This window comes from Salarias fasciatus, chromosome 11, assembly GCF_902148845.1.
Source record: "Salarias fasciatus chromosome 11, fSalaFa1.1, whole genome shotgun sequence".
In the NCBI taxonomy this organism is placed as follows: Eukaryota; Metazoa; Chordata; class Actinopteri; order Blenniiformes; family Blenniidae; genus Salarias; species Salarias fasciatus.
Window position 1 is genome coordinate 12,538,924 of NC_043755.1, and position 19,959 is coordinate 12,558,882.

Below are 19,959 nucleotides of genomic sequence, written 5' to 3' on the forward strand. Positions count from 1 at the left end.
CTTGACGTACAGTAGCTCCTGCTGTTCATAAAATGTCTTTGCGAAATGTCTAAAACCCTAAAAGCATTTTTCGCTAACACCTTCCATTTTGCAGAAAAAAAACCCCCCAAAACAAAACAAACATGAAATAATGTAAAAATGCAGCTTCAGAGCTCCTGTGACGTTTCTCCCAGAGCACAGCTATCCTCACTTAACCACCACCTAGTTTTGTCTTCGCTCTACTTCTGCGCTCAGCCGTGATGTAAGAAACTGCAGAATTCATGGAGTGTTAATTGCTGCTGCCCGCAGAGATTCCCACATATTATAGCTAGAAAGAGATATAAAGCTAAAACTCAGTGATTTAAATTAACAGCCAGGGACCATCGTACACAGAAAAAAAAGGGCTCTGCTAATCTGTGTGATCATCTGCTGGGGAAATTCAAAAGGTACTAAACAGCATTCGAACATGAGTTTTAACAGGCTTTGTGATCCCATTAAATGTGTTTTAATGTGAACATTCCCAAATCATTCTTATTGTAAATGAACAATAATCTAAAAAGCTGTTTTCAGGTTAAAGTTAACAGAGTGCGAAAATGTACGGAGAGTAGAAAATGTAAACAGAGTTCATATGCAGGCATTATCCAGCTCAAAGCGAGCACTAAAAGATAAAACTAACGCTGAGGAGGAGGCAGCGTGGAGGGAAAAGGTAGTTACAGTGATATAGCACCGTAGTGTGATATGCAGAGATTTTCTCTACTGCAAGGCAAAATTAAATTAGGTGAAAAGAAACTTACAAACACAATATATTCAGATAAATATGACAGTTTTTATGAATTCCTCTGTGCCCCTTTTGGATTCTGCCAGTGTGACTGTTTGTCAGCTTCATTTTTGTGTCTCTGCTTTGGCATCTCGGAGGGCTGGACTCAGTCTTCATGTACCGAAATGACTCTGTTTAATGAACACGTCACATGAAGTATTTATGAGCAGGGACCGTTTGGATGGATGCTGTTTGGCTGAATATCACTTAAGCTACAGTTTGTTGCTTGGGGCTAGCTCCACTTTGCTTCTTCCAAACAACAAGCCGATATCCTCGAGTAGTAGAGTAGAACTGTAGAGACAAGAGGGAATAATCTGCCAGGAGCAGAAATGAAATCACTTTTTATAATTACTAACTGTACGTTATAATTTATGCCGTTCAACAACCATATTGATGGTTAAAAAAAAAAACAAAACAAAAAAAAAACAGTGAATGCAGGAAAAAAGGAAGATTTTTGTTTTTTAACTAATTTTGTTGGTAATACACTTCAAGATTATTCATATCACTCATTAGAATTTCGGCGTTATCACAGTGTGGCATCAGTCGTTGGTTCGTATTCCCTGTTGATGTCATAATACATGAGAGCGCAAAGTCAAAGTAAAATAAAATATCCCGTGTCAACGGAAATGATCATGATTACACTAATGCTGAGGAATATTTTTTCATTAGCAATGCAACAGAGGACCATTAATCACCAAAACACCTCTAATTCATCTTCATTCCCGTCTCCATCTCCCTTCCTCTTGCAGTCGCTCTTTCTCTCATCCATCTCTTCCTGTTATTTTCCCACTTATCCATTTAACTCCTCCATCACTCTCCCGGCTAACACCCTCCATGCTCAGTAGCATAAAAAGGCGCACACGCCCAGCGCAGGGCTGGTAATGCAGGGTTAATATGATTGGAGAGCAGCTGATGGTTGTGCACACTCAGGCCAAATTGCATTTAATTCGATTGGGTTGTGTTCACTGGGATCCCTCCCACTCCTGTCTGTTTTCCTGAGCTGCTTTTTGCTGTTCTCCGGCGTTCGCTGGGGTGAAGGTGGCCAGAACTCGCTTCTATTTCGGACTTGCTGTGAAGACACATGCACACTTGTCCTTACACACACTGCCGTCCTCCACTTTTGAACCGAAGATGATTCATTATCTGTATTTTGCAATGTCACCCCTGCTTTGAACTGTTCCCAAGGCCGGAGCACCAGGGAAAGACAGAAATACAACCAAAGATCGAAACACGACTCAAAGATCCATTTTAACATAATATTCTTTTATGTGCATCGTGGACTCAAAAGCAAAAAAAAACACTGAAGTTGTCATATAATCAGAGCAGGGTATTTAAGTTACACACAATTGACAGTGTAGTTGGCTGGTATTGTGATTGAACACACAAATCTACAACAATGAAAGAAAACCTTTTCTTCCACAATTCCCTGTTATTTCTTTCACAAAGAAAAAAGGATTGATAATATTTTTTCGGAGCCCACAAAATTTGTAAATCTGGCTTTAACCAAGAAACTTTATTATTCTTGATCAGAGTGACTCAGGAATTAATTTGGGAAGTGCTCACTGAACTCTCCTGTTTGTGTTTTCAGCACTCCAAAACTCTTCTACATTAAGGTCTAATCGAAAAATTGGGCACGTGGAGAGCAAGCAGCGACTTTTCTCAGGCCCGGTCTTTACCGGCTCTCCTCCAAAACACAATGAAAGCACATTCACGCCAAACCAGCAACCTTGTCACATTCAGGTGTTCTTCGACGAACAAGTGGGGGGCAGCTCGAAGAGAAAACAGCAAGATGAAGGTCTCAGACATGTTTTATTCACATTTCCTCATTTTCAGAGTTGTCCAAAAAGCTCAGTGTGAAAGGATTGTGTGGAAAAACTGTGAATGTTGGCCGCAGGGTGACGATCTGTCATGATATGTTTTCATATGAGGTGATGATAACTATAACATTCTGAAGCCCCATGGTGGAGAGAAAATGATGGTATCTTAAATATCATCAGAACCAATACAAAGTCCTAAATATAGTGCTGAAAACCTCCTGATTGAAGCCATTCAATAAGGTCATGTAAATGAAATTGCTACTTTCCTTTCCTCCATATAACCATAGTGACTGTGAGTTTTAATGTTGAAAGAGTTTTTCTTCACAAGTAGAACAAATGGAAAGAAATGGAGATGTACAAAAGTGAGGACGTTCTGTTCGTTTGCAGAGTGACACTGCAGTCAACACCCGGGCCACTCCTTCCCCGTTTTGACGTGACGACATTCATGTGCACGTGTGCAAATTTACTTTCATCCTCAAAGTCCATCTGCGAAAATGTTTGTGAACAGATCCGGGATGATCCAACCTTTATGTTGAGATTAGCGGCCAGGTCAATATTTACTTTCCGAGGTGTTTGAAGGGGGCACAAACCGTGGTTTGATGACAGTTGGATAATCCGTTGTGACAAAGCATCCACCCACAGCAATGGCGGAGCAAATAAGCAATCATTACCCGTCGTCGCCCTGACGTGCCAGGTCCGACTGTGTCCCTGCCGCTTCCGATTTAAGATGAAGCTCAAGCTCAATGGTTACAATTTCTCCCCAAGTGGAGAGGATCCTATAGCGCATGTAAAAAAAAAAAAAAAAAAGAAAACATACAAAAATTCAAGAATGCTTGAAGTGGCTGGAGTGCCAAAAAAAGATCTAAATGAGGTGTTTCTGTGTTGAATGAATGCAATCTCTGAAGTCCTTGATTGCACCGTATATAAATCTTTGTGATTTAAATCACATGATAAAGAGCACAGTGCTCAGTTAGCCAGCAACACAGGATTCTACATTGTCTTCTTTGAGCAACGTGGGCTGAGTGCGCTCATTGTGAAGTCGATGGAAAAATGGCACATTGTCACAAACACAAAACGACTGGAGGTGATCGTCGCTAATGTTAGCAATCCAGATTAACCACATTTACTTTCTGAATGAGCGCTAGTCAGTCAAGCTTGTTAGCTCCCACTTTCTGCCCGGAATAGAAAAAATATGACAGCAGAAGAGTTTTTCCTCCCAGATCTGGTTGACAGACAGCTTGAATAGCTAACAACTGACAGGCTGTGTGTGGTTTTGTTTAAGGGGAAAGGAACGTCTTACATCAACATTTGCACGCCGCGTGGTATGACAATCAGAGACACGCCAGGAAATTGATGGTGTATTCTAGCAACACCAGCTGCTTTCACAAAAAAAATTGATTTGTTCTCTTCTGAAAAATAAAATTCTGTCACCATCAAATGCGGCGTGTATCTCACCACACAAAGAGAGACGCTTCTAATTTCTACTGAGCTCATATGCCTGTTAAACTGTCCGGAAAAAGCTTGGCAACAGAGTAGGGGATGAGAAATACAAATTCTCTGTCACGGTTGTGCATTATCGGGATGTGGGAGTTAATTAGGTAAGGAGTTAGGTCAGATTTCACAAATAAAGTCAAAGAATCTCCACTGCCGCTCCCAAAAATAAGGTTTTTTTATAGATCGTAGCCAGTAAAGCACAACCGAACTCCACTTTATAAAGGCTGGAGGTAAAAAAATTTTGGCACAAAAAAATAAAAATGAAAAAAGCAGGAGAAATAAAAGAAGGTGCCACAGTTTCAAGAATAAAATGGATGAGAGTGATAGACAAGCCGAGAGGGAGAGAAAGAAATGCTCATGTCGTTCTGTGTATGTGTTTTTGTCTGCGCTCATCTTTATTTTATGTCTCAGTCGGCGCTGTTGTTCTCCGCTTCCCATCACTAACCTCAGCTGCCACACACACACACACACACACACACACACACACACACACACACACACACACACACACACACACACACACACACACACACACACACACAGTTTACATAAGTAAACTGAGTCAAGAGAACATCCGGCTTCTGGCTTTCATCACACATCGAAAGAAAGAAAGGAAGAAAGAAAGGAAGAAAGGAAGAGAGAAAGAGTCGTTAAACAAGTCATGCAACACACCTTGAAAGAGAGTGTGTGTGTGTGTGTGTGTGTGTTGTCATCACACTGAGCCTTCCTCTATGAACCCACACACACGTCCTCCCCCTCTCTCTCTCCTTCACTCTGTCCTTACTCAACCCTGTAACTAATGACTCTGGAGGAGGCATTGCAGCACCTGCCACACACACACACACACACACACACACACACACACACACACACACACACACACACACACACACACACACACACACACACACACACACACACACAGAAAGGTGAGAAAAACTAGGGAAAGCAGGGGATTTCAGGTGGAGTGGGGGGGGGGCAGGGTCAGAAACTAAGCCAAGAAAGAGGGCAGCAGGTGAGGCGGTTCGAGAGAGAGAGAGAGAGAGAGAGAGAGAGAGAGAGAGAGAGAGAACGAGAGAGAGAACGAGAGAGAGGCATCAGTGGTGGAGGGAAAGACAGGAAGTACCAAGGACAAAGTGGAGGGAAGGAAAAGAAAGGAAGACGAGAACGGAGGGAGGTGTGAAGTGTCCCCGCCAGTGGTACCATCTCTCTAATTAGCATAGTGACCTTGGTCCTGTAAAACTGTTATTGTAAATACACACACACACACACACACACACACACACACACACACACACACACACACACAAATGCACCTATAAGCATAATAGATTCTGTGCTTTAGCATTTAAGGGATACAGCGATGCTCTCATATGAATTTTAATGCAGAGATTTTCTATAATCAATGAATGCAGTTACTGATGTTTATTTCTGCAAGACTTACGAAAAATAAACTTTACGACAAAAATACCCAAAGATGAAACAAAGACGGACATGATGGAAGCATTGAAGATGAGTGAAAAGAGAGTCAGGATCATGTGTGTTGAGTGTAACCGAAAGGGTGTAAATGGAAGAAAGACTCAACAGAAAGAGACAATATTACAGGGAGAAAGCGAGGATGAGGCAGAGAGAGAAAAACTAACTGAGCTTGTGAGGAAGAGGCAGAGGGAGTACAGCTGTAGCAGTAATCATCTTTCAGGTCAACAGTAATTACCAAGAAGACTGGGGAAGTGAGCGCAGGACACACACCACTATTTTTTTTTTTTTTTTACCCGGCTTGCTATATTTTTATCTTGTCTTGTTTATTTCGCAACCAAAACCCACACCTGCACGAAGATGTCAGCGCGAGCTGCGGGGTTTAATGGATAAAGGTCTCTCCCTGTGAATGCAGTTACACTGTACACACACCAGCAGTCTAATCTGGCTGCAACTGTGCTCTAATTAATTCATGGATAATGTCAGGAAGTTGCTCTAATCGTGGGCAACTTTGAGGCTGGCAGCTGAATTTCTTTCAGGCAGCCGACACGATGAGATTCAGCTGTTTCATCCTACCTGCTGGTGTTTTAAGCTCCTATAAACGTCCTGCCCTGACTTTAGCCTCTGGAGACACATTAACAGCACGATGGTTTCCAGATATTTTCCCCACACTTTGATTCTTTTCTTGGTGTTTTTGTCGATCACCATCAGGACTGATGATTTTTTATTGACATTAAGGTTCATGTTTATATGGACAGAATGTCGCAAAAAAAGCTCAAAATACAGAAACTTTACATTTAGCCTTGGATGGTCCACATGCTGCTGAACCTGAACTGAGTGAGACGTTCAGCAGGAGCCTGATAATGCGTGTGCCAACAGGTGTCATGAAATTATTAAAATTTATATTGAATTTCTGGGGAAGTTGGTGCCGATGTGATCCGATTGGTTTCCTGTCCAAATTAGGGATCGACTATTTTTTCAGAGTTGATGCAGATATTGATTATTATGAAACAGGCATATGTTTATTCTGACAGCTTTTCTCAACGAAATCGTAAGATCGGCTCTGATAATCAGCCAGGTCAATTTTCTGTTGACTCCAAAATTTTAATTTCTAAATGGTATGTCATCATGAGAGGTTAAGTGATTCTAAATTAGCAAAAAAAATCTGATCATGCTATGAGAGATAGTCTCTAATATATCTAAAACTGTAAATGTCTAAGAGTTTGCTTTTGCAGCCTAGCTCAGCATCCGAACTTTCAGGCTGATGTATTTTAGCTCTGAGAACTGTTCGATAGACTCTCCATTAATATTTACCTGATTAATATTTAGATTAGTTGGAAATCTAACTTCATGGGTTATATAACTGTTCAGTTCTTAACTTTTTGGCCATAATGACGTCCTTATAGCAAACCAAGGTGGTGTCAGATATATTGATTTGTTTCAAAATGTGATCTTCTGCATGCTGAAAAGCTTCAGGTCAGGTGTTTGGTTGTTGCACGCCCTAAATACAAATGCAATGTCTATTTAAATTTCTGGCAAATTCTGCCTCATTAACTCATCTCTTCAATGTCCTTGTCCATGCTTGTATTTTATGCTGGTATTTTCAAAATATGCATTTTCTTTTCAGGCAAATTTCAACAATGAACAATATTTGCTTTTCTGTTTTTAAAGTTTAAAAGAGAAATCTATTAAGTAGATCAACGCCAAATGTGAGAGCTCTACAAGAGATGAATTTAATTACTGATTGAAGAGTTTTGACTGCTTTCTACTAATTCTGCCTTTACATGGATATTTTTTGTTTGATAAAGGTGAGAATCGATTGTCTCCAGTCAAAGTCTCTGTGGCAAATCAGGAGATGTGCACCTTGACGCAATCATTTGCTTTTGGTACCGTCGCACAAACGAGCGAGGTTTAAACAGAAACAGTCCCAGCGTGATAGAATATCACACTGTAATAAATGATAAACTGGAAGATCCAAACACTCACTTCTCAGCCCCTTTAGTTCGCAGTAAAACCGTCTGCAGTTTACAAGGCCGTAGATGTGGGTTTGGTGCATTTTTTTTTTTCTGTGAAGTGGAATGTAGTAAACATGTTGTTGTGCTTCCTGCCAGATGGATGAAACTTTCCAAAGCAAAAGAAAATGATGTGTTTGAAAACACATGGCTACGTTCATACATCAGCGCACATCTGCAAATAAAGCTGAACTCTCTCTGGGTTTAGTATTATTACACAGAGGTGACAAAAATACTCATCTTCTCTGCTTAAGTACAGATACCAGTGTGAAGAAAAGACTCAGAGAAGTAAAAGCACTGATAAAACCACAATATAACCAGTAAATCTGATTCCACGCCGCTCTCTCTTCCACACCACCCTCTCCCCTCCTTCGCTGTCACCTCATTGATGTCTCTGGTTCAAAAGCTCCCGACTGTCTTGTGGATTAGATTGGAGAACAAAAGCTTTCTGTCCCGAACAACCTACAAAATGTCAACGAGCTGTGATGAGGGAAATGCTGTGTCAATTTGTCTCAACCTGTCCAATTAAAGCTGAAATTTTGTCAAATCAAATTGTTCATACTGCAAAAAGACTGGGGTCAGACATCATACGACCGCGTTTTCTATACTGCCTTATCGCTGCTCACCCATCGTGTGGATTTAGGTGGGACAGCAGCAGCAGCAGCAGCTCCTCGAACAAACAGTTCATGAAACAGTAAGAAGTCTGTGTAATTTCATTTAGAATTGACTCCTTGCCCTCAGCTCCATCCCTCCGGAAAACTTAATCTCCGAGGAGTCGAGGGTTCTTCTTTCTATAATAACAGCTAAACACATCAACACAGCTCGTCCAAATACCCTCGCCCTGCACCCCCGGGCCGTTAGGAACAAAATAAGAGATGGAAGCCTAATGAAAAGAGGTTTAATAGAAGAGTGAGGCAAAGGTGGCTCTGAGGCTTGCTGCTATTTAATTCAATGGGATGCTCCTGGTGCCTCAAGACTGGCCCATTTTAATTGCACTCCTCTCTCATTTATAAAAGGAAGTATGCAGCGATACAGCTTTAATGAATCTGAAAAAAAAAAAAAGAAAAGAAAAGAAAGGCAGGCTATTCAGTGCCTGTCTGTCTGTCTCTTAGAGGCAGAGAAGGATAATTTGATTGTGCTGGTGGGGCCCACATGTTGTGGCACAGTATTGTTCTCACACTCTCACACACACACACACACGCACACACAGTGATGTATCGGGTATCATTCGCCATCTATATCTGCCTAATTCAACTCAGGGGCAGAAAGGGGACTCTGATGTAGACGCACACAATCACAGACCAACAAGCAACTCAGAGTAACTAAATAACCAAATATGCATGTTTTGAACAGTGGAGGAAAGTTAGAAACTTACACAAACACAAACGGAACATGCAAACTCCACAGGGAGAAGCCAGAGTCTGAAATCTAACTTGGATCTTTCTGCTGTGAGGGTCAAAGGCAGATCACTGCACCACTGTGCAGTCCACATGTGACTGTAAGCATATAAATTCGATTTGAAAAAAACCACTTCCTCCCTCTTTGTACTGCTCCATTTCACATTTTATCATATAATCTCTAGAAAACCTCAGTGGCTTCAATGAAATTGACCAGAAATCTGTGTGAATCTTCTTGACTTGCATACAGTATAACATGACCACAGAGAAACAGTAACATTCACAGTTCATCACCATCAACTTCAGGGTTTCACGGCCGCCACAAGAAAAGCCAAACAAAACCACTAAGTTAATCAGACCAGAGCGAGAGGGAGCTTGGCAGGGCGAGGCTTACCTTTGCCATCTGCGCTTGCACTCCGCTGGCTTTGAGCGAGGCCACAGCCTTCTGGGCTGCTGCAGGGCTGTCAAAGTCCACAAAGCCATAGCCTGAACACAGAAACAAAGGTAACAGAGAAGTTAGCAAATGATGGGAAAATAGTGTTGTATAAAAGGAATGGGAGGGAGGAAGAAGAACGAAAGTTTGGATCTGGCAGCATTTTGAAATGTTAGAAAGCAAGAACTGTGCAGATTTCAATTATTTTTAGCGATGCATTAATCGAATAAATGTGTCAAAATCAAGTCAGGTCACATGTTTAATGAAACCCATTAAATGTGTTTTTACAACAGAAAATAAGAAAAAAACATGAGTGTCATGACAGTCCATCTTTGCATCATTTGAGTTTCAAACACTGAATGACCCCAAACAATTCCTGGTTTTTAGATGCACATGCGACGACACTCGATATTTGAAGAATCCTCAGTATTAAAAATAAACTCCACTGCCTCGCCATTGTCTGAAATTCAATATCCCACTGAATTGCACGCGAGGTCATTTTGGCCTTGTACTACACTAAATCTGTCAGCACATATAGTCCTATAGTGGTGTTCAATACTGAATGGCTCTGCACTATTGACGGGAGGAAAAATCTGCTACGTTTAATGCAGCGATTAAAGTGATTCAGAGTCTTGTTTAAAGAATTAAAGACACAATAAGGAGGACTTCCAGTCAATTTTATTGCAATAAGATCCCCATCAGTGTGTGTTCCCGGTTGCGTGAGTGTCTGTGTGGAGAGTAAATCCATCAGTCTGAGGGTTTTGGGATCGAGGGCGGGAACTACAGGAAGCCGTAATGGACAAAAGGTCTGGGCACACATGGAGGGTCAAAGACGAGGATTTCAAACCTTTGAACTCTCGTACTTTCCTGCATTCACTGGCTATACTGCGTGATCTGATCGACACAACAAAACCTGAATAATTTAATGCCACAAAAAACTATTTGGATTTATGTTCTTTGCACGTGCTCAAAGCTGAGAAGTAGTCGTGTATCTATCAAAAATGGATAAAAAAATATTAATACAATAACATCGGATCATGAAGAAACATTGTGAGAAAGCACAGCAGCTCTGAAATGTCGTCTGTAGTTTTGAGAGGGCTGTGTGCTCCCACAATTAAAGGAGCCGCATTTCAAAACCCACATTTATCAAATCCTAAATGTAAATATGCTTCAAATGAGGAAATCTCACACACTCATGCATGTACGCACACACACACATCATTTCCTAACATCTGTTCTTGTCTTTCTGTCTTCTCCTAAATTTGCAAACACACTCTATTTTGCTGATAAGCAGAAGATTTTCCTTTTTTTTTTAATTGTTCAAAGGCAGCAAGCTGCTTTCACAGCAAGATCTACACGGCACCGCAAATATTTATACTGCTGCTAATGAGAAGCTCGTAATTTAGCCAAATCAGGGTTGCACAAACACACATACTGGTTCTTACTGTTGTACACAATCATATAACGTGCACACATTAGTCACTGTGACAAACACAGACTCAGACAAGTGCACAGATATGCAGGGGGAAAAAAAAAAAGTTTCAGAAATATATTCCAGTCTGGGCATATGCAGAGCGTAAACAAGAATTCACCGTCTCTGTACTTAATCTATATTTATCTAATTAGCACCACTTCACAAGCAGTTCCACTAATTGAAAATGCACATATAGTATTCATCGGCAGTGTGGTGTAAAGCTTTCATTTTATTCCAGGAAAATTTGAAAACTTCCACAACTCACACTAACTAATGGGTGTTTGTCTGACTACAGACTGTCCGTGTAATGAGCGAGGAAAAAACACCAAACACAAGTCACACTCAGTCCAGTCACTTTTAATCTTCACTCTCTACCACTTAAAGAGAGCAGCTTAACAATAGAACTAGGAGTTTAAGGACTAAAACAAAACCCAGCATGATATGTTTGGTATATGAGTGACTGATGTGCTAAACACTTTCATATTTTCATCATATGTGAACAGAGAGTAAAGCTATTCTAGTCTAAATCTTACCCTAAAACATTTCAAATCACTAATCTTTACACTCCCAAGGTGCAATAGAGTAATAAATTAACATGTAACTAGCAGTCCGTGTTATTAACCAAGCTGTGTGTGTGTGTGTGTGTGTGTCAGATCTTAACATTACTAATAATAATAATGAAGAGGAGGAGAAGGAAGGAGGCATCATCATTTCTAGATTTGGAATGCTCACTAGAGCTAAAATGTTCATGCTTTCATCCTTTTTACAGAATTCCAGTTGTATGAATTACCCATTACCATATTATTATGACATGAATATACAAAAGAAAATATAACAAAATATTCTGGGTTTGAAAACAGTCGGTAAATTATTCAATAAGTGTAATTTATGGCTCGTCCTGAAGCATGAAGAGTGAAACCACAGCACTCAGGTATAATCGGCTGATTCTGCAGGTTTAATGCAATCATGCTAAAGGATGAGACTTCAATCTGCAATATAACCCGGAGCCACTTCCTGGACCTGCTGTGTTTGCAGTGATTTACTGATCAACTTTGCAGCTCGTATCAAATGTGTCCTCAGCATTACAGAAGCAGCAAATGCAGTCCATGTCTCAGAAGCCTTGAACATGTTCTCTAAATAAAATATCGAGCCGCTGAGGATGCCGGCAAGTCATCTAGCTTTTCCTTGCACCTTCAAGTTAGTCCTCACATCAAAAGACATCCCAGACGCTGTATGTGTTTTACACTCATGTCAGCTCAGACACAAAGATGCACGGCACCTATCAGCAGACACCATTCACTCGTCGTGGGCATGAGTGATCGGGGCATTTTCTCCTCCGAGCGCTCATCTCACTGACTAGTTCGGTGTGACAAAACATCAGCCTTGAAGAGAATGTGCCATCTGTTTTTAGTTCATTCATCACTCAAGCGGAGATCTGTGTTTTCTGAAAATGTATTTGGCCCTCTCTCGGGGGGGAGGTCACGGGTCAAGTGTCTGCTACAGAACACACCCCTGAAGCTGGCAGGGATTCATTGTCTTGCTCAAGGACACTTCAGTGTGCTGAATGTTTGCTGGGGTGTTGAGCAGATGCCTGCCTTCCCTAATCGCTACGCCACACATCTTGCCTAATTGGTAAATTTTGAATAGCCTGTACACTAGAAATCTACCCTTTTTAGCCTCCAGCTCATGCAAATGCGAACGTTTGTTTCTCTGGGCGTGATGATAAGAACGTTTCCAGATAGGAAATAATATCCTGAATTACATAACTCTGCTCGTTTGTGCCCTCTTACTCCCATCTGTGGCCTTATGATACAGAAATTAAAATATATCTTGCTCAGTCAACCCTGACAAATATTACACTCATGAGTAGAGAAAAAAAAACTCTAAATAAAAATAGGAAGAGCATATGTAGATACACACATGCGTTCGTGGACACAGATGGATGCACAGATAAACACGAGCGAGCGTGCGCACACGCGCGCACATCACTAGATCCTATCCAATCTCCTAAGCTCCCAGGGTTTTCTGGCCTTGGGCCATTAGAATAAGCTAACCAAGTAGAGAGGGGAAAAAGAGAGGCAGAGCAGAAGAGAAATATGGTGGCAGCAGAAAGATGGGAGGGGAAAGAGAGAGAGTTCTGTGCGTGTGTGTGTGTGTGTGTGTGTGTGTGTAAGGAGTGTACAGGCAGGAGACATGGAGACAGTGAGAGGGAGGGTGCTTGTCTTGGGGAAATGGAAATCCTTTACAATCTAAAGTGGTTTCCTCTCCCTCCCTCCACGCCGTGCTGCGTGCCCTCTCCCTCCCTCGGAGGTCCCGCTCGGCTAACTAGAAGGCTGTCAGTGTATTTAACGGCGAGCACGTTCCCAAGCAGACGATTCTTCACATCACCGCAGTGAGTGAAGCTAAAGTTTTGTCTTTCTTTGTTCAGTTAATTAAACAGTCCTTCTAAAAATAGTCCACTTCATTTCGTGGTGTGCGCCATTAATATATTTACACTGCGCCAGCAAGGGGCATGAATTTTTCAGGGGCTGAATTGAGGAAAAACAACACAGAAATTGGGATCACAAGGTTTTCCCGTGTATGCAAATTGATTCCCAACTATTTTTCCAGACTTTATTTATCTACCTGTCCCTTTGTTTACATACCTCAAGCTCTCTCTGTATCTACAAAATCTTCCTGAAAAGAAAAGGCCGGCTGCTAAATCATTAGTTACAAAGGGTCCCCTTCCTTTTCTGTCAGCCCCAGGTTATTTTTACCCCATCCCTCCACTCTCGGGTGCCTCCACCCATCCATCCCTCCCTTTCCAAGAGAACGCTCTGTGCCAATTTGTACTCTCTTAGTCACGCTAAGCACTTATCTTGTCCCCACTGAATGCCTTCGCAATCAAACGAACACTTATCCGGTTGTAAGGCACTCTAATGGCCGACTGATAATGAAACTCCTTCATTGTGAGTTAACAACTGGCGAGGAGATGTATGAAGTCCACAACACAAGCAGTGAGCTTGCTGATGAGGGCCGCGGCCTCGGGAAAAAAAAAAAAAAAATCACCTATGCTCCAAATGCAGCAGCTGTTGCATTACGAGTCGCGTGTGTATTAAATCATAAGCATTCGTTTATAGGTGAATCTACAATGATGGCATTTTGAAACGGCCCCTGTAATGTTCAGTATTCATAAAAAGTACTGTCTGGAATATATCCAGAGTTCAGTGCCAAAACCGGTGCGGAGAGGACACCGACTGTTCACCAGGAAACACACATCCTTGTTTTAAAGGGAAAAAGAGAGCAGACAGTTTGAAGGCTTTCCCTCAGACTTTCATGCATCTCAAGGTTTAGTGTCTTCTTAAAGGTGGCAGGTTAATTATTCTGGACAGACAAACCTCTAGGCATATAACTGTAAACTGCTTCAACAGTAAACTTATCTATATTGTCTTAAGTTGACTTGATTTTTATTAATGCAGTTTAATATAGAATATCTTATTTTATGAAAAGTGGTAAACTCTCATAAAGTTATTAAGGTCAAGGCCAAACAGATTATCCTTCCCACTCATACATTCCTGTTCAGGAGTTTTTTGCACTAGCTTTTTTTTCCTAATTCTTATTTTGTTCATCTTTATATCAACCTGTTGATTGTAATTTGACATTTATTGTATCTGTCTTTGCTTCCAGTGGTGAGCATCCACTCAATTTTTGAGAATTAAGAGTTTACTAGTTCATAGTTTACATTGAATTGTATGTTTGATATCAACAATGCTAGCTGAGCAGTGCTAGTACGATTCTTGGATTAGTCACTGACCATTGTCACAGCTTCAGAATGTCACTGTCGATGCATTTATTAGGATTCTGGGTTTATCCTCAGTAGACAGATTGATTTGATTCGTTAACAGAATGTATATTTATCCATGGGCTGCCACCACCTCTTCCCATGCATTAAGCGTGAGACTTTTCATTTCAAAGCCACATTCACAAGTGAAGGTGGAGTGATGAACTGAATATAGACGTTCCTGTCTTTGTTTTTTAAAAGTCGAGGATTCAACTATTAGGAAGTACAAAATAAAGAAACTATCCAATTACACATAGGAGGTGGTTAACAATCTTGCCAACAAACTCCCTGTGAGCATTAAATCTGACACATTAGTTAGTCACACAATACTTTCCCACTTCCTTTCTGCAGCTCTTAAAGGTAAAAAAAAATATTTGTCTCATATTTTTAAACTGAGTAATTGTCAGAAATAGCTTGGCATCAGTGTTTTCCTCCCTCACAAACAACCTGAAATAAGTGCAAATTGGGTTTTGTGTAACTATTTTCTGTGTCTCTCACACACACACACACACACACACACACACACACACACACACACACACACACACACACACACACACACACACACACACACACACACACACACAGTCTCGTATTTCTATCCTTGTGGGGACCTTCCATTGACTCCCATTCATGTCTAGCACCTAACCCTGACCCTTACCCTAACCCTAACCCACACCACAACAAAGCCTAACCCTAAAGAAATGTTTTTGCACTTTTACTTTTTTCAGTAACAACAACATGGTCAAGAAAACACTGTTTCTCCTACTTAGGACCGGAAAAAGGTCCCCACAAGGCACGTCGTTCCACATTTTGCTATCCATGTGGGGACATTTGGCCCCAACAAGGATAGAAATACGAGAACACACACACACACACACACACACACACACACACACACACACACACACACACACACACACACACTTTTGTCTTTCTATCCTCGTGGGGACCTTCCATTGACTCCCATTCATATCTTGCCCCTAACCCTGACCCCTACCCACACCAAAACAATGCGTAGTCCTAAAGAAATGTTTTTGCACTTTTACTTTTTTCAGTAACAACAACATGGTCAAGAAAACACTGTTTCCCCTCACTGTTACCCAAATAACGTCCCCACGATGTGCCGGAATTTCCTATCCTTGTGGGGACATTCGGTCCCCACAAGGATGGATAAACGTGTACACACACACACACACACACACACACACACACACACACACACACACACACACACACACACACACTCATTGACCTTATCATAACTTACCTTAAATGTGGACTTTGTGATCACCGATCACTGTCTAGACTGAGTTTTCCTTTTTCTGTGTGTCAGAATCAGATTTATTCGCTGTAAGGTTCCAATATGTTTGAGATATATTCAGCTTGACACATGCTGAAGGGGACTCAGTGCTCCAGCCGATCCCTCCAAGGTCGCCACAAGGACACCAAAACAGGAGTGAAAGACTTTACAAATGACTGATTTTGTATAAACAGAGTCTTTTAAACGAGCCTTTTTGCATGTGATGACAAAACTGCATCAAAAACTAAAAGCAGAATCAATTGCATGGCAATGCAATTCAGCAGGCTTTATGCAGTATCGCGGTCAATCAGCCCTCAGATTTTCTACTCTCAAGAATATTCATTCGGTCAGAAGTTAACAGTGGCGCTCACGTTCACAACAATGATGTAACAACAGTGTCTCAAATGAAAAGGTGATCTTTCTCGAATTTTATACCAATAAAATCCCATGAAATTAAAGTAGATTATAGGTTAATTCTTAAGCTTTCGATGCACTGGGATCATGAATAGATGTTTTCTAAAGCCATACTACAAAGAACCATGAAGGCATAATTGGCAAATATAAAATAAGAGGAATTGGAGCGCTGGGGATGTACTGAAAGAGGGTTTAAAAATCTCATATTAAGACCAGCACCGATGAAAAAAATGTAATGAGTTGAGAAAATGGAAGAATGGCTGATCATTATCACTAAGTTTATAGGATCTTTTGCCTTCCCCGTGGCTATGCTGTAATAATATCAGTGGAGGCATTTCAGTGCGGGTTCAAAGCTCACAGCCATATGTGATTATGTGATGCTGAAGCAGGTACTTAAATTATGAAGTTTGTCAGATTTATATAACCAGCCAATTATAAATATCTAAGATAACAAAAGTAGAAGTTTTTAGGCGAGCCACGCTCAAATTCGGTATTCCTAATATCATGTCAAGACAGAAAGGACTGCAATCATTTCCTCAGAATAGTTTCTCCAAGATAATCATTACAGCCTCAGAATTAACCTTTACATTCCCAACATCAGTATCAATCCTTCACTCATCCTGTTGAAACTAAAATGCTGATTACATGGCAGTTTCCGCTGCTTGTCCCAAACCACGTCAGTATATCTTTGAGCGTAACTCCAGCAGATGAGCAGCAATCATGCTGAACGCATGCTCTCGTGCCTCCTCGGCGGCAGACGGCTACAATCATATTGATTATTGCTTTGTTCAGACCACTCCAACAATCAGGCAGACCCTCATCAGGAGACACTTGAGTGCACCTCGTTCTCCACGCGGGCTATTTGAAACACATTGTGGCTATTGTACGGCACTCTTTGGCTTTGATTTAGCTCTGAGACAACAATGCCAACATCTTGCTTTCAAAAGCTGTTTAACTCTGAGTATCATTAGGACGCCATCCTGAAATCATCACCGCGGAAAAGCGAAGCAAAAATAAAAACACTTCAGAAGTGCATCGTTCAGACAGATTAAAGGATGAAATGGCCTTTATGTTAGTCAATGCTATTGTAACGTATACATACTACATTCACCACATTGCTAAAGGTAGCAGGACAAACTTGTCAACTTGATTAAGTCACACTGTTGACTGCAGAAAAAAAAAATCTTTGTGGACACTGATTTAACAGGGATGCAGAAAACACCCACAGCAAGTTGTGATTATCAACAACAAAAACCTTTGCCACAATGAAAACTGATTGGTCTGGCTTTAAACAGCCAAATTCAATCAAGTTCAGTTTCATGCTTTCCAGATTTGAATGCCGTATCAAAACCTGAGTTATTAAAGTGAAGTATTCATAAAGCTGCCGGAAACCACAATGAGTCAAGTCAAGCGAGGCTCACTCACCTTTGCATTGATTGGTATTTTTGTCCAAGATGGCCTTTGTTGACACAATCTTTCCATATCTGTGAAAAAGAATGAAAACAGTCTGATTACATGTTGAAGCAGTTTTGCTTTATTTGCAACATCTGGAAACATCTGTTCTTTGAGTGTTTCTTCTGTCATGTACAGTTGTGCTGGAGGCATGGCTGCAGGCTTACGATGTTGGCCTGTCAGTAGAAGATTCAGCACTGTAGGAAATACTGTGAGTATAGCTAAACTTTGAATGTACCACGTCAACATCCTGAATTTTGTTTTTAAAGCTGAATAGCAAGCAACTGTGTCAAACAAGTGATGTTTAAAAAAAATACAGAAATGATAATGTTAGTCGGCTATGAAACATTCAGTCAGTGATTATCAAGAACAATTTAAACCTAAAATGTTAAAGGAATATTTTGCAGTAGATAATCTTGTAGACTTTTCCCCTCATTCTGCACTCATCTGTTCAAAAGTCAAGAGAACAGTCTGTTTCAGAACAGACAACATAGCGAGAATAAATGATGGCAAGAGCTACTATATGAAACACAGCCCTGCCAGAGCAGCCTCCTGGATACTCACACAACCTCCATAAATCTTTGCTCTCTCTGCCAACTTTTTATGTCTCCTGTCCATTTTGCTTCCCTACTTTCTTTCCGTGACACTTCTGCCCCCTCTTTGTCTGTTTCCCCCTCTTTTTCCCCTCACCCCAGCTCTTTTCTCCTGCTCTCAGTTCTCACATTCTCAGAAAGAAGTTAATAATGTTTCTTATCAGACCAGTCTTTCACTGCTCCTGGAAAGAGGGAAGAAAGAAACTGAGGGGGGAAGGAAAAAAAAACTGGGGCTGAGAAGGTATGAGGGAAGAGGATAACAGAGACAGAAAGGAGGTTGGAGGCTGGAAAAAAAAAACTGAGACAGAAAGCTGGGATTGCTGAGATCAGCCTGGATCACTGCCTGGCTTTGTGGATGAGACTTTTTAATTAATGTTTTCACACTGCTGCACAATGACTGACTAGCTGGCTGAGTGACTATCAAACAGATTGACAGACTGACAAACTGACTGACTGGCTGACTGACTGATGGCCCCAGGTGAAGGACGGGAGGATATTCTCTCCTCCCTTTTTCGGAGGAAAAGAGGAAGAGCGCAGAGACAGCGGCGATACGATGAGGATACAATGTAAGAGGTTCAGAGCAGAGGAGGTGAGGAAAGCAATGGGAAGGGAGGGAGAGACTCAGAGGAATGAAAAATAGACGAGGAGAGGGAGAGCAGTCAGTCAAAAGATAAAGAGACACACTGAAGGCGAGGAGGAAGCGAGGTAGTCAGGGAGAGATAGAGAGATAGCAAGAGGTGTTTAATAAAGAAGAGATCATTTAGTTGTCACCATCAGGAGAGTCTCTGTCAGCCAACTGCTTCCGTCAGTGAGAGGATGAGAACAGAGACTGGCTCATCTGACAGCCTCACATCAAGCTCTATTGGGACAGGAGACTTTGGAAATAAAGACAGAAAAAAGGCTGCTATCACACATTACATGACACATGAGCAGCTTATGATCTCAAAATTGGCAGGGAGAAAAATCGCTGCCTTTCTTTTTTGTGCAAGTCAAGAATTAAACACGTGAACAATGCTTGGCTTTCGCACTTTTGCATTCCTGCAATGCGGGATATTTTAAGGGTATTTACAAATCCGACGATTGTGACAGGCTTAAATCGAATCTGATGTTTGCTTTTTCTCTCCTCTAAACTCATGGCTGATGGTAAACACGATCTGCAGTCTGAAGTTTGGGGAGCCATCCAATAATTGCAGACCTGGAAATCATTTAAAAGAATAAAAAGTAAGAAAAACAAGGCAGGACTAATCGCCCACACAGAAACGCAACACCAAACACACATGCAGATGCACACGCGAGGCAACATCGCAGATCAAAAACACCAAAGCAGCAAGCACACATTATACACACCATCTGGAAAACCCAATATCAGCTTTCTGAGAGGTCTGCCTCGGCGTGACTCAACTTCGTGTCTGTGTGTGTGTGTGTGTTCGTGTGTGTGTGTGTGTGTGTGTGTGTGTGTGTGTGTGTGTGTGTGTGTG

General features: G+C 41.3%; 1 protein-coding gene across 10 annotated transcripts in view; it reads right to left on the bottom strand.

Moving 5' to 3' along the window:
• The window catches only part of LOC115397477 (RNA-binding motif, single-stranded-interacting protein 3-like), a 135,156-nt gene that overhangs the window by 47,701 nt on the left and 67,496 nt on the right, over positions 1-19,959 (bottom strand). For all 10 annotated transcript variants that reach the window (XM_030103822.1, XM_030103825.1, XM_030103824.1 and 7 more), the window contains 2 exons: positions 17,862-17,920; positions 9,387-9,478 (listed from right to left, as the gene is read on the bottom strand). In XM_030103822.1, coding sequence (XP_029959682.1) covers positions 9,387-9,478; positions 17,862-17,920 — 151 coding nt within the window. The remainder of the gene's footprint in view (positions 1-9,386; positions 9,479-17,861; positions 17,921-19,959) is intronic.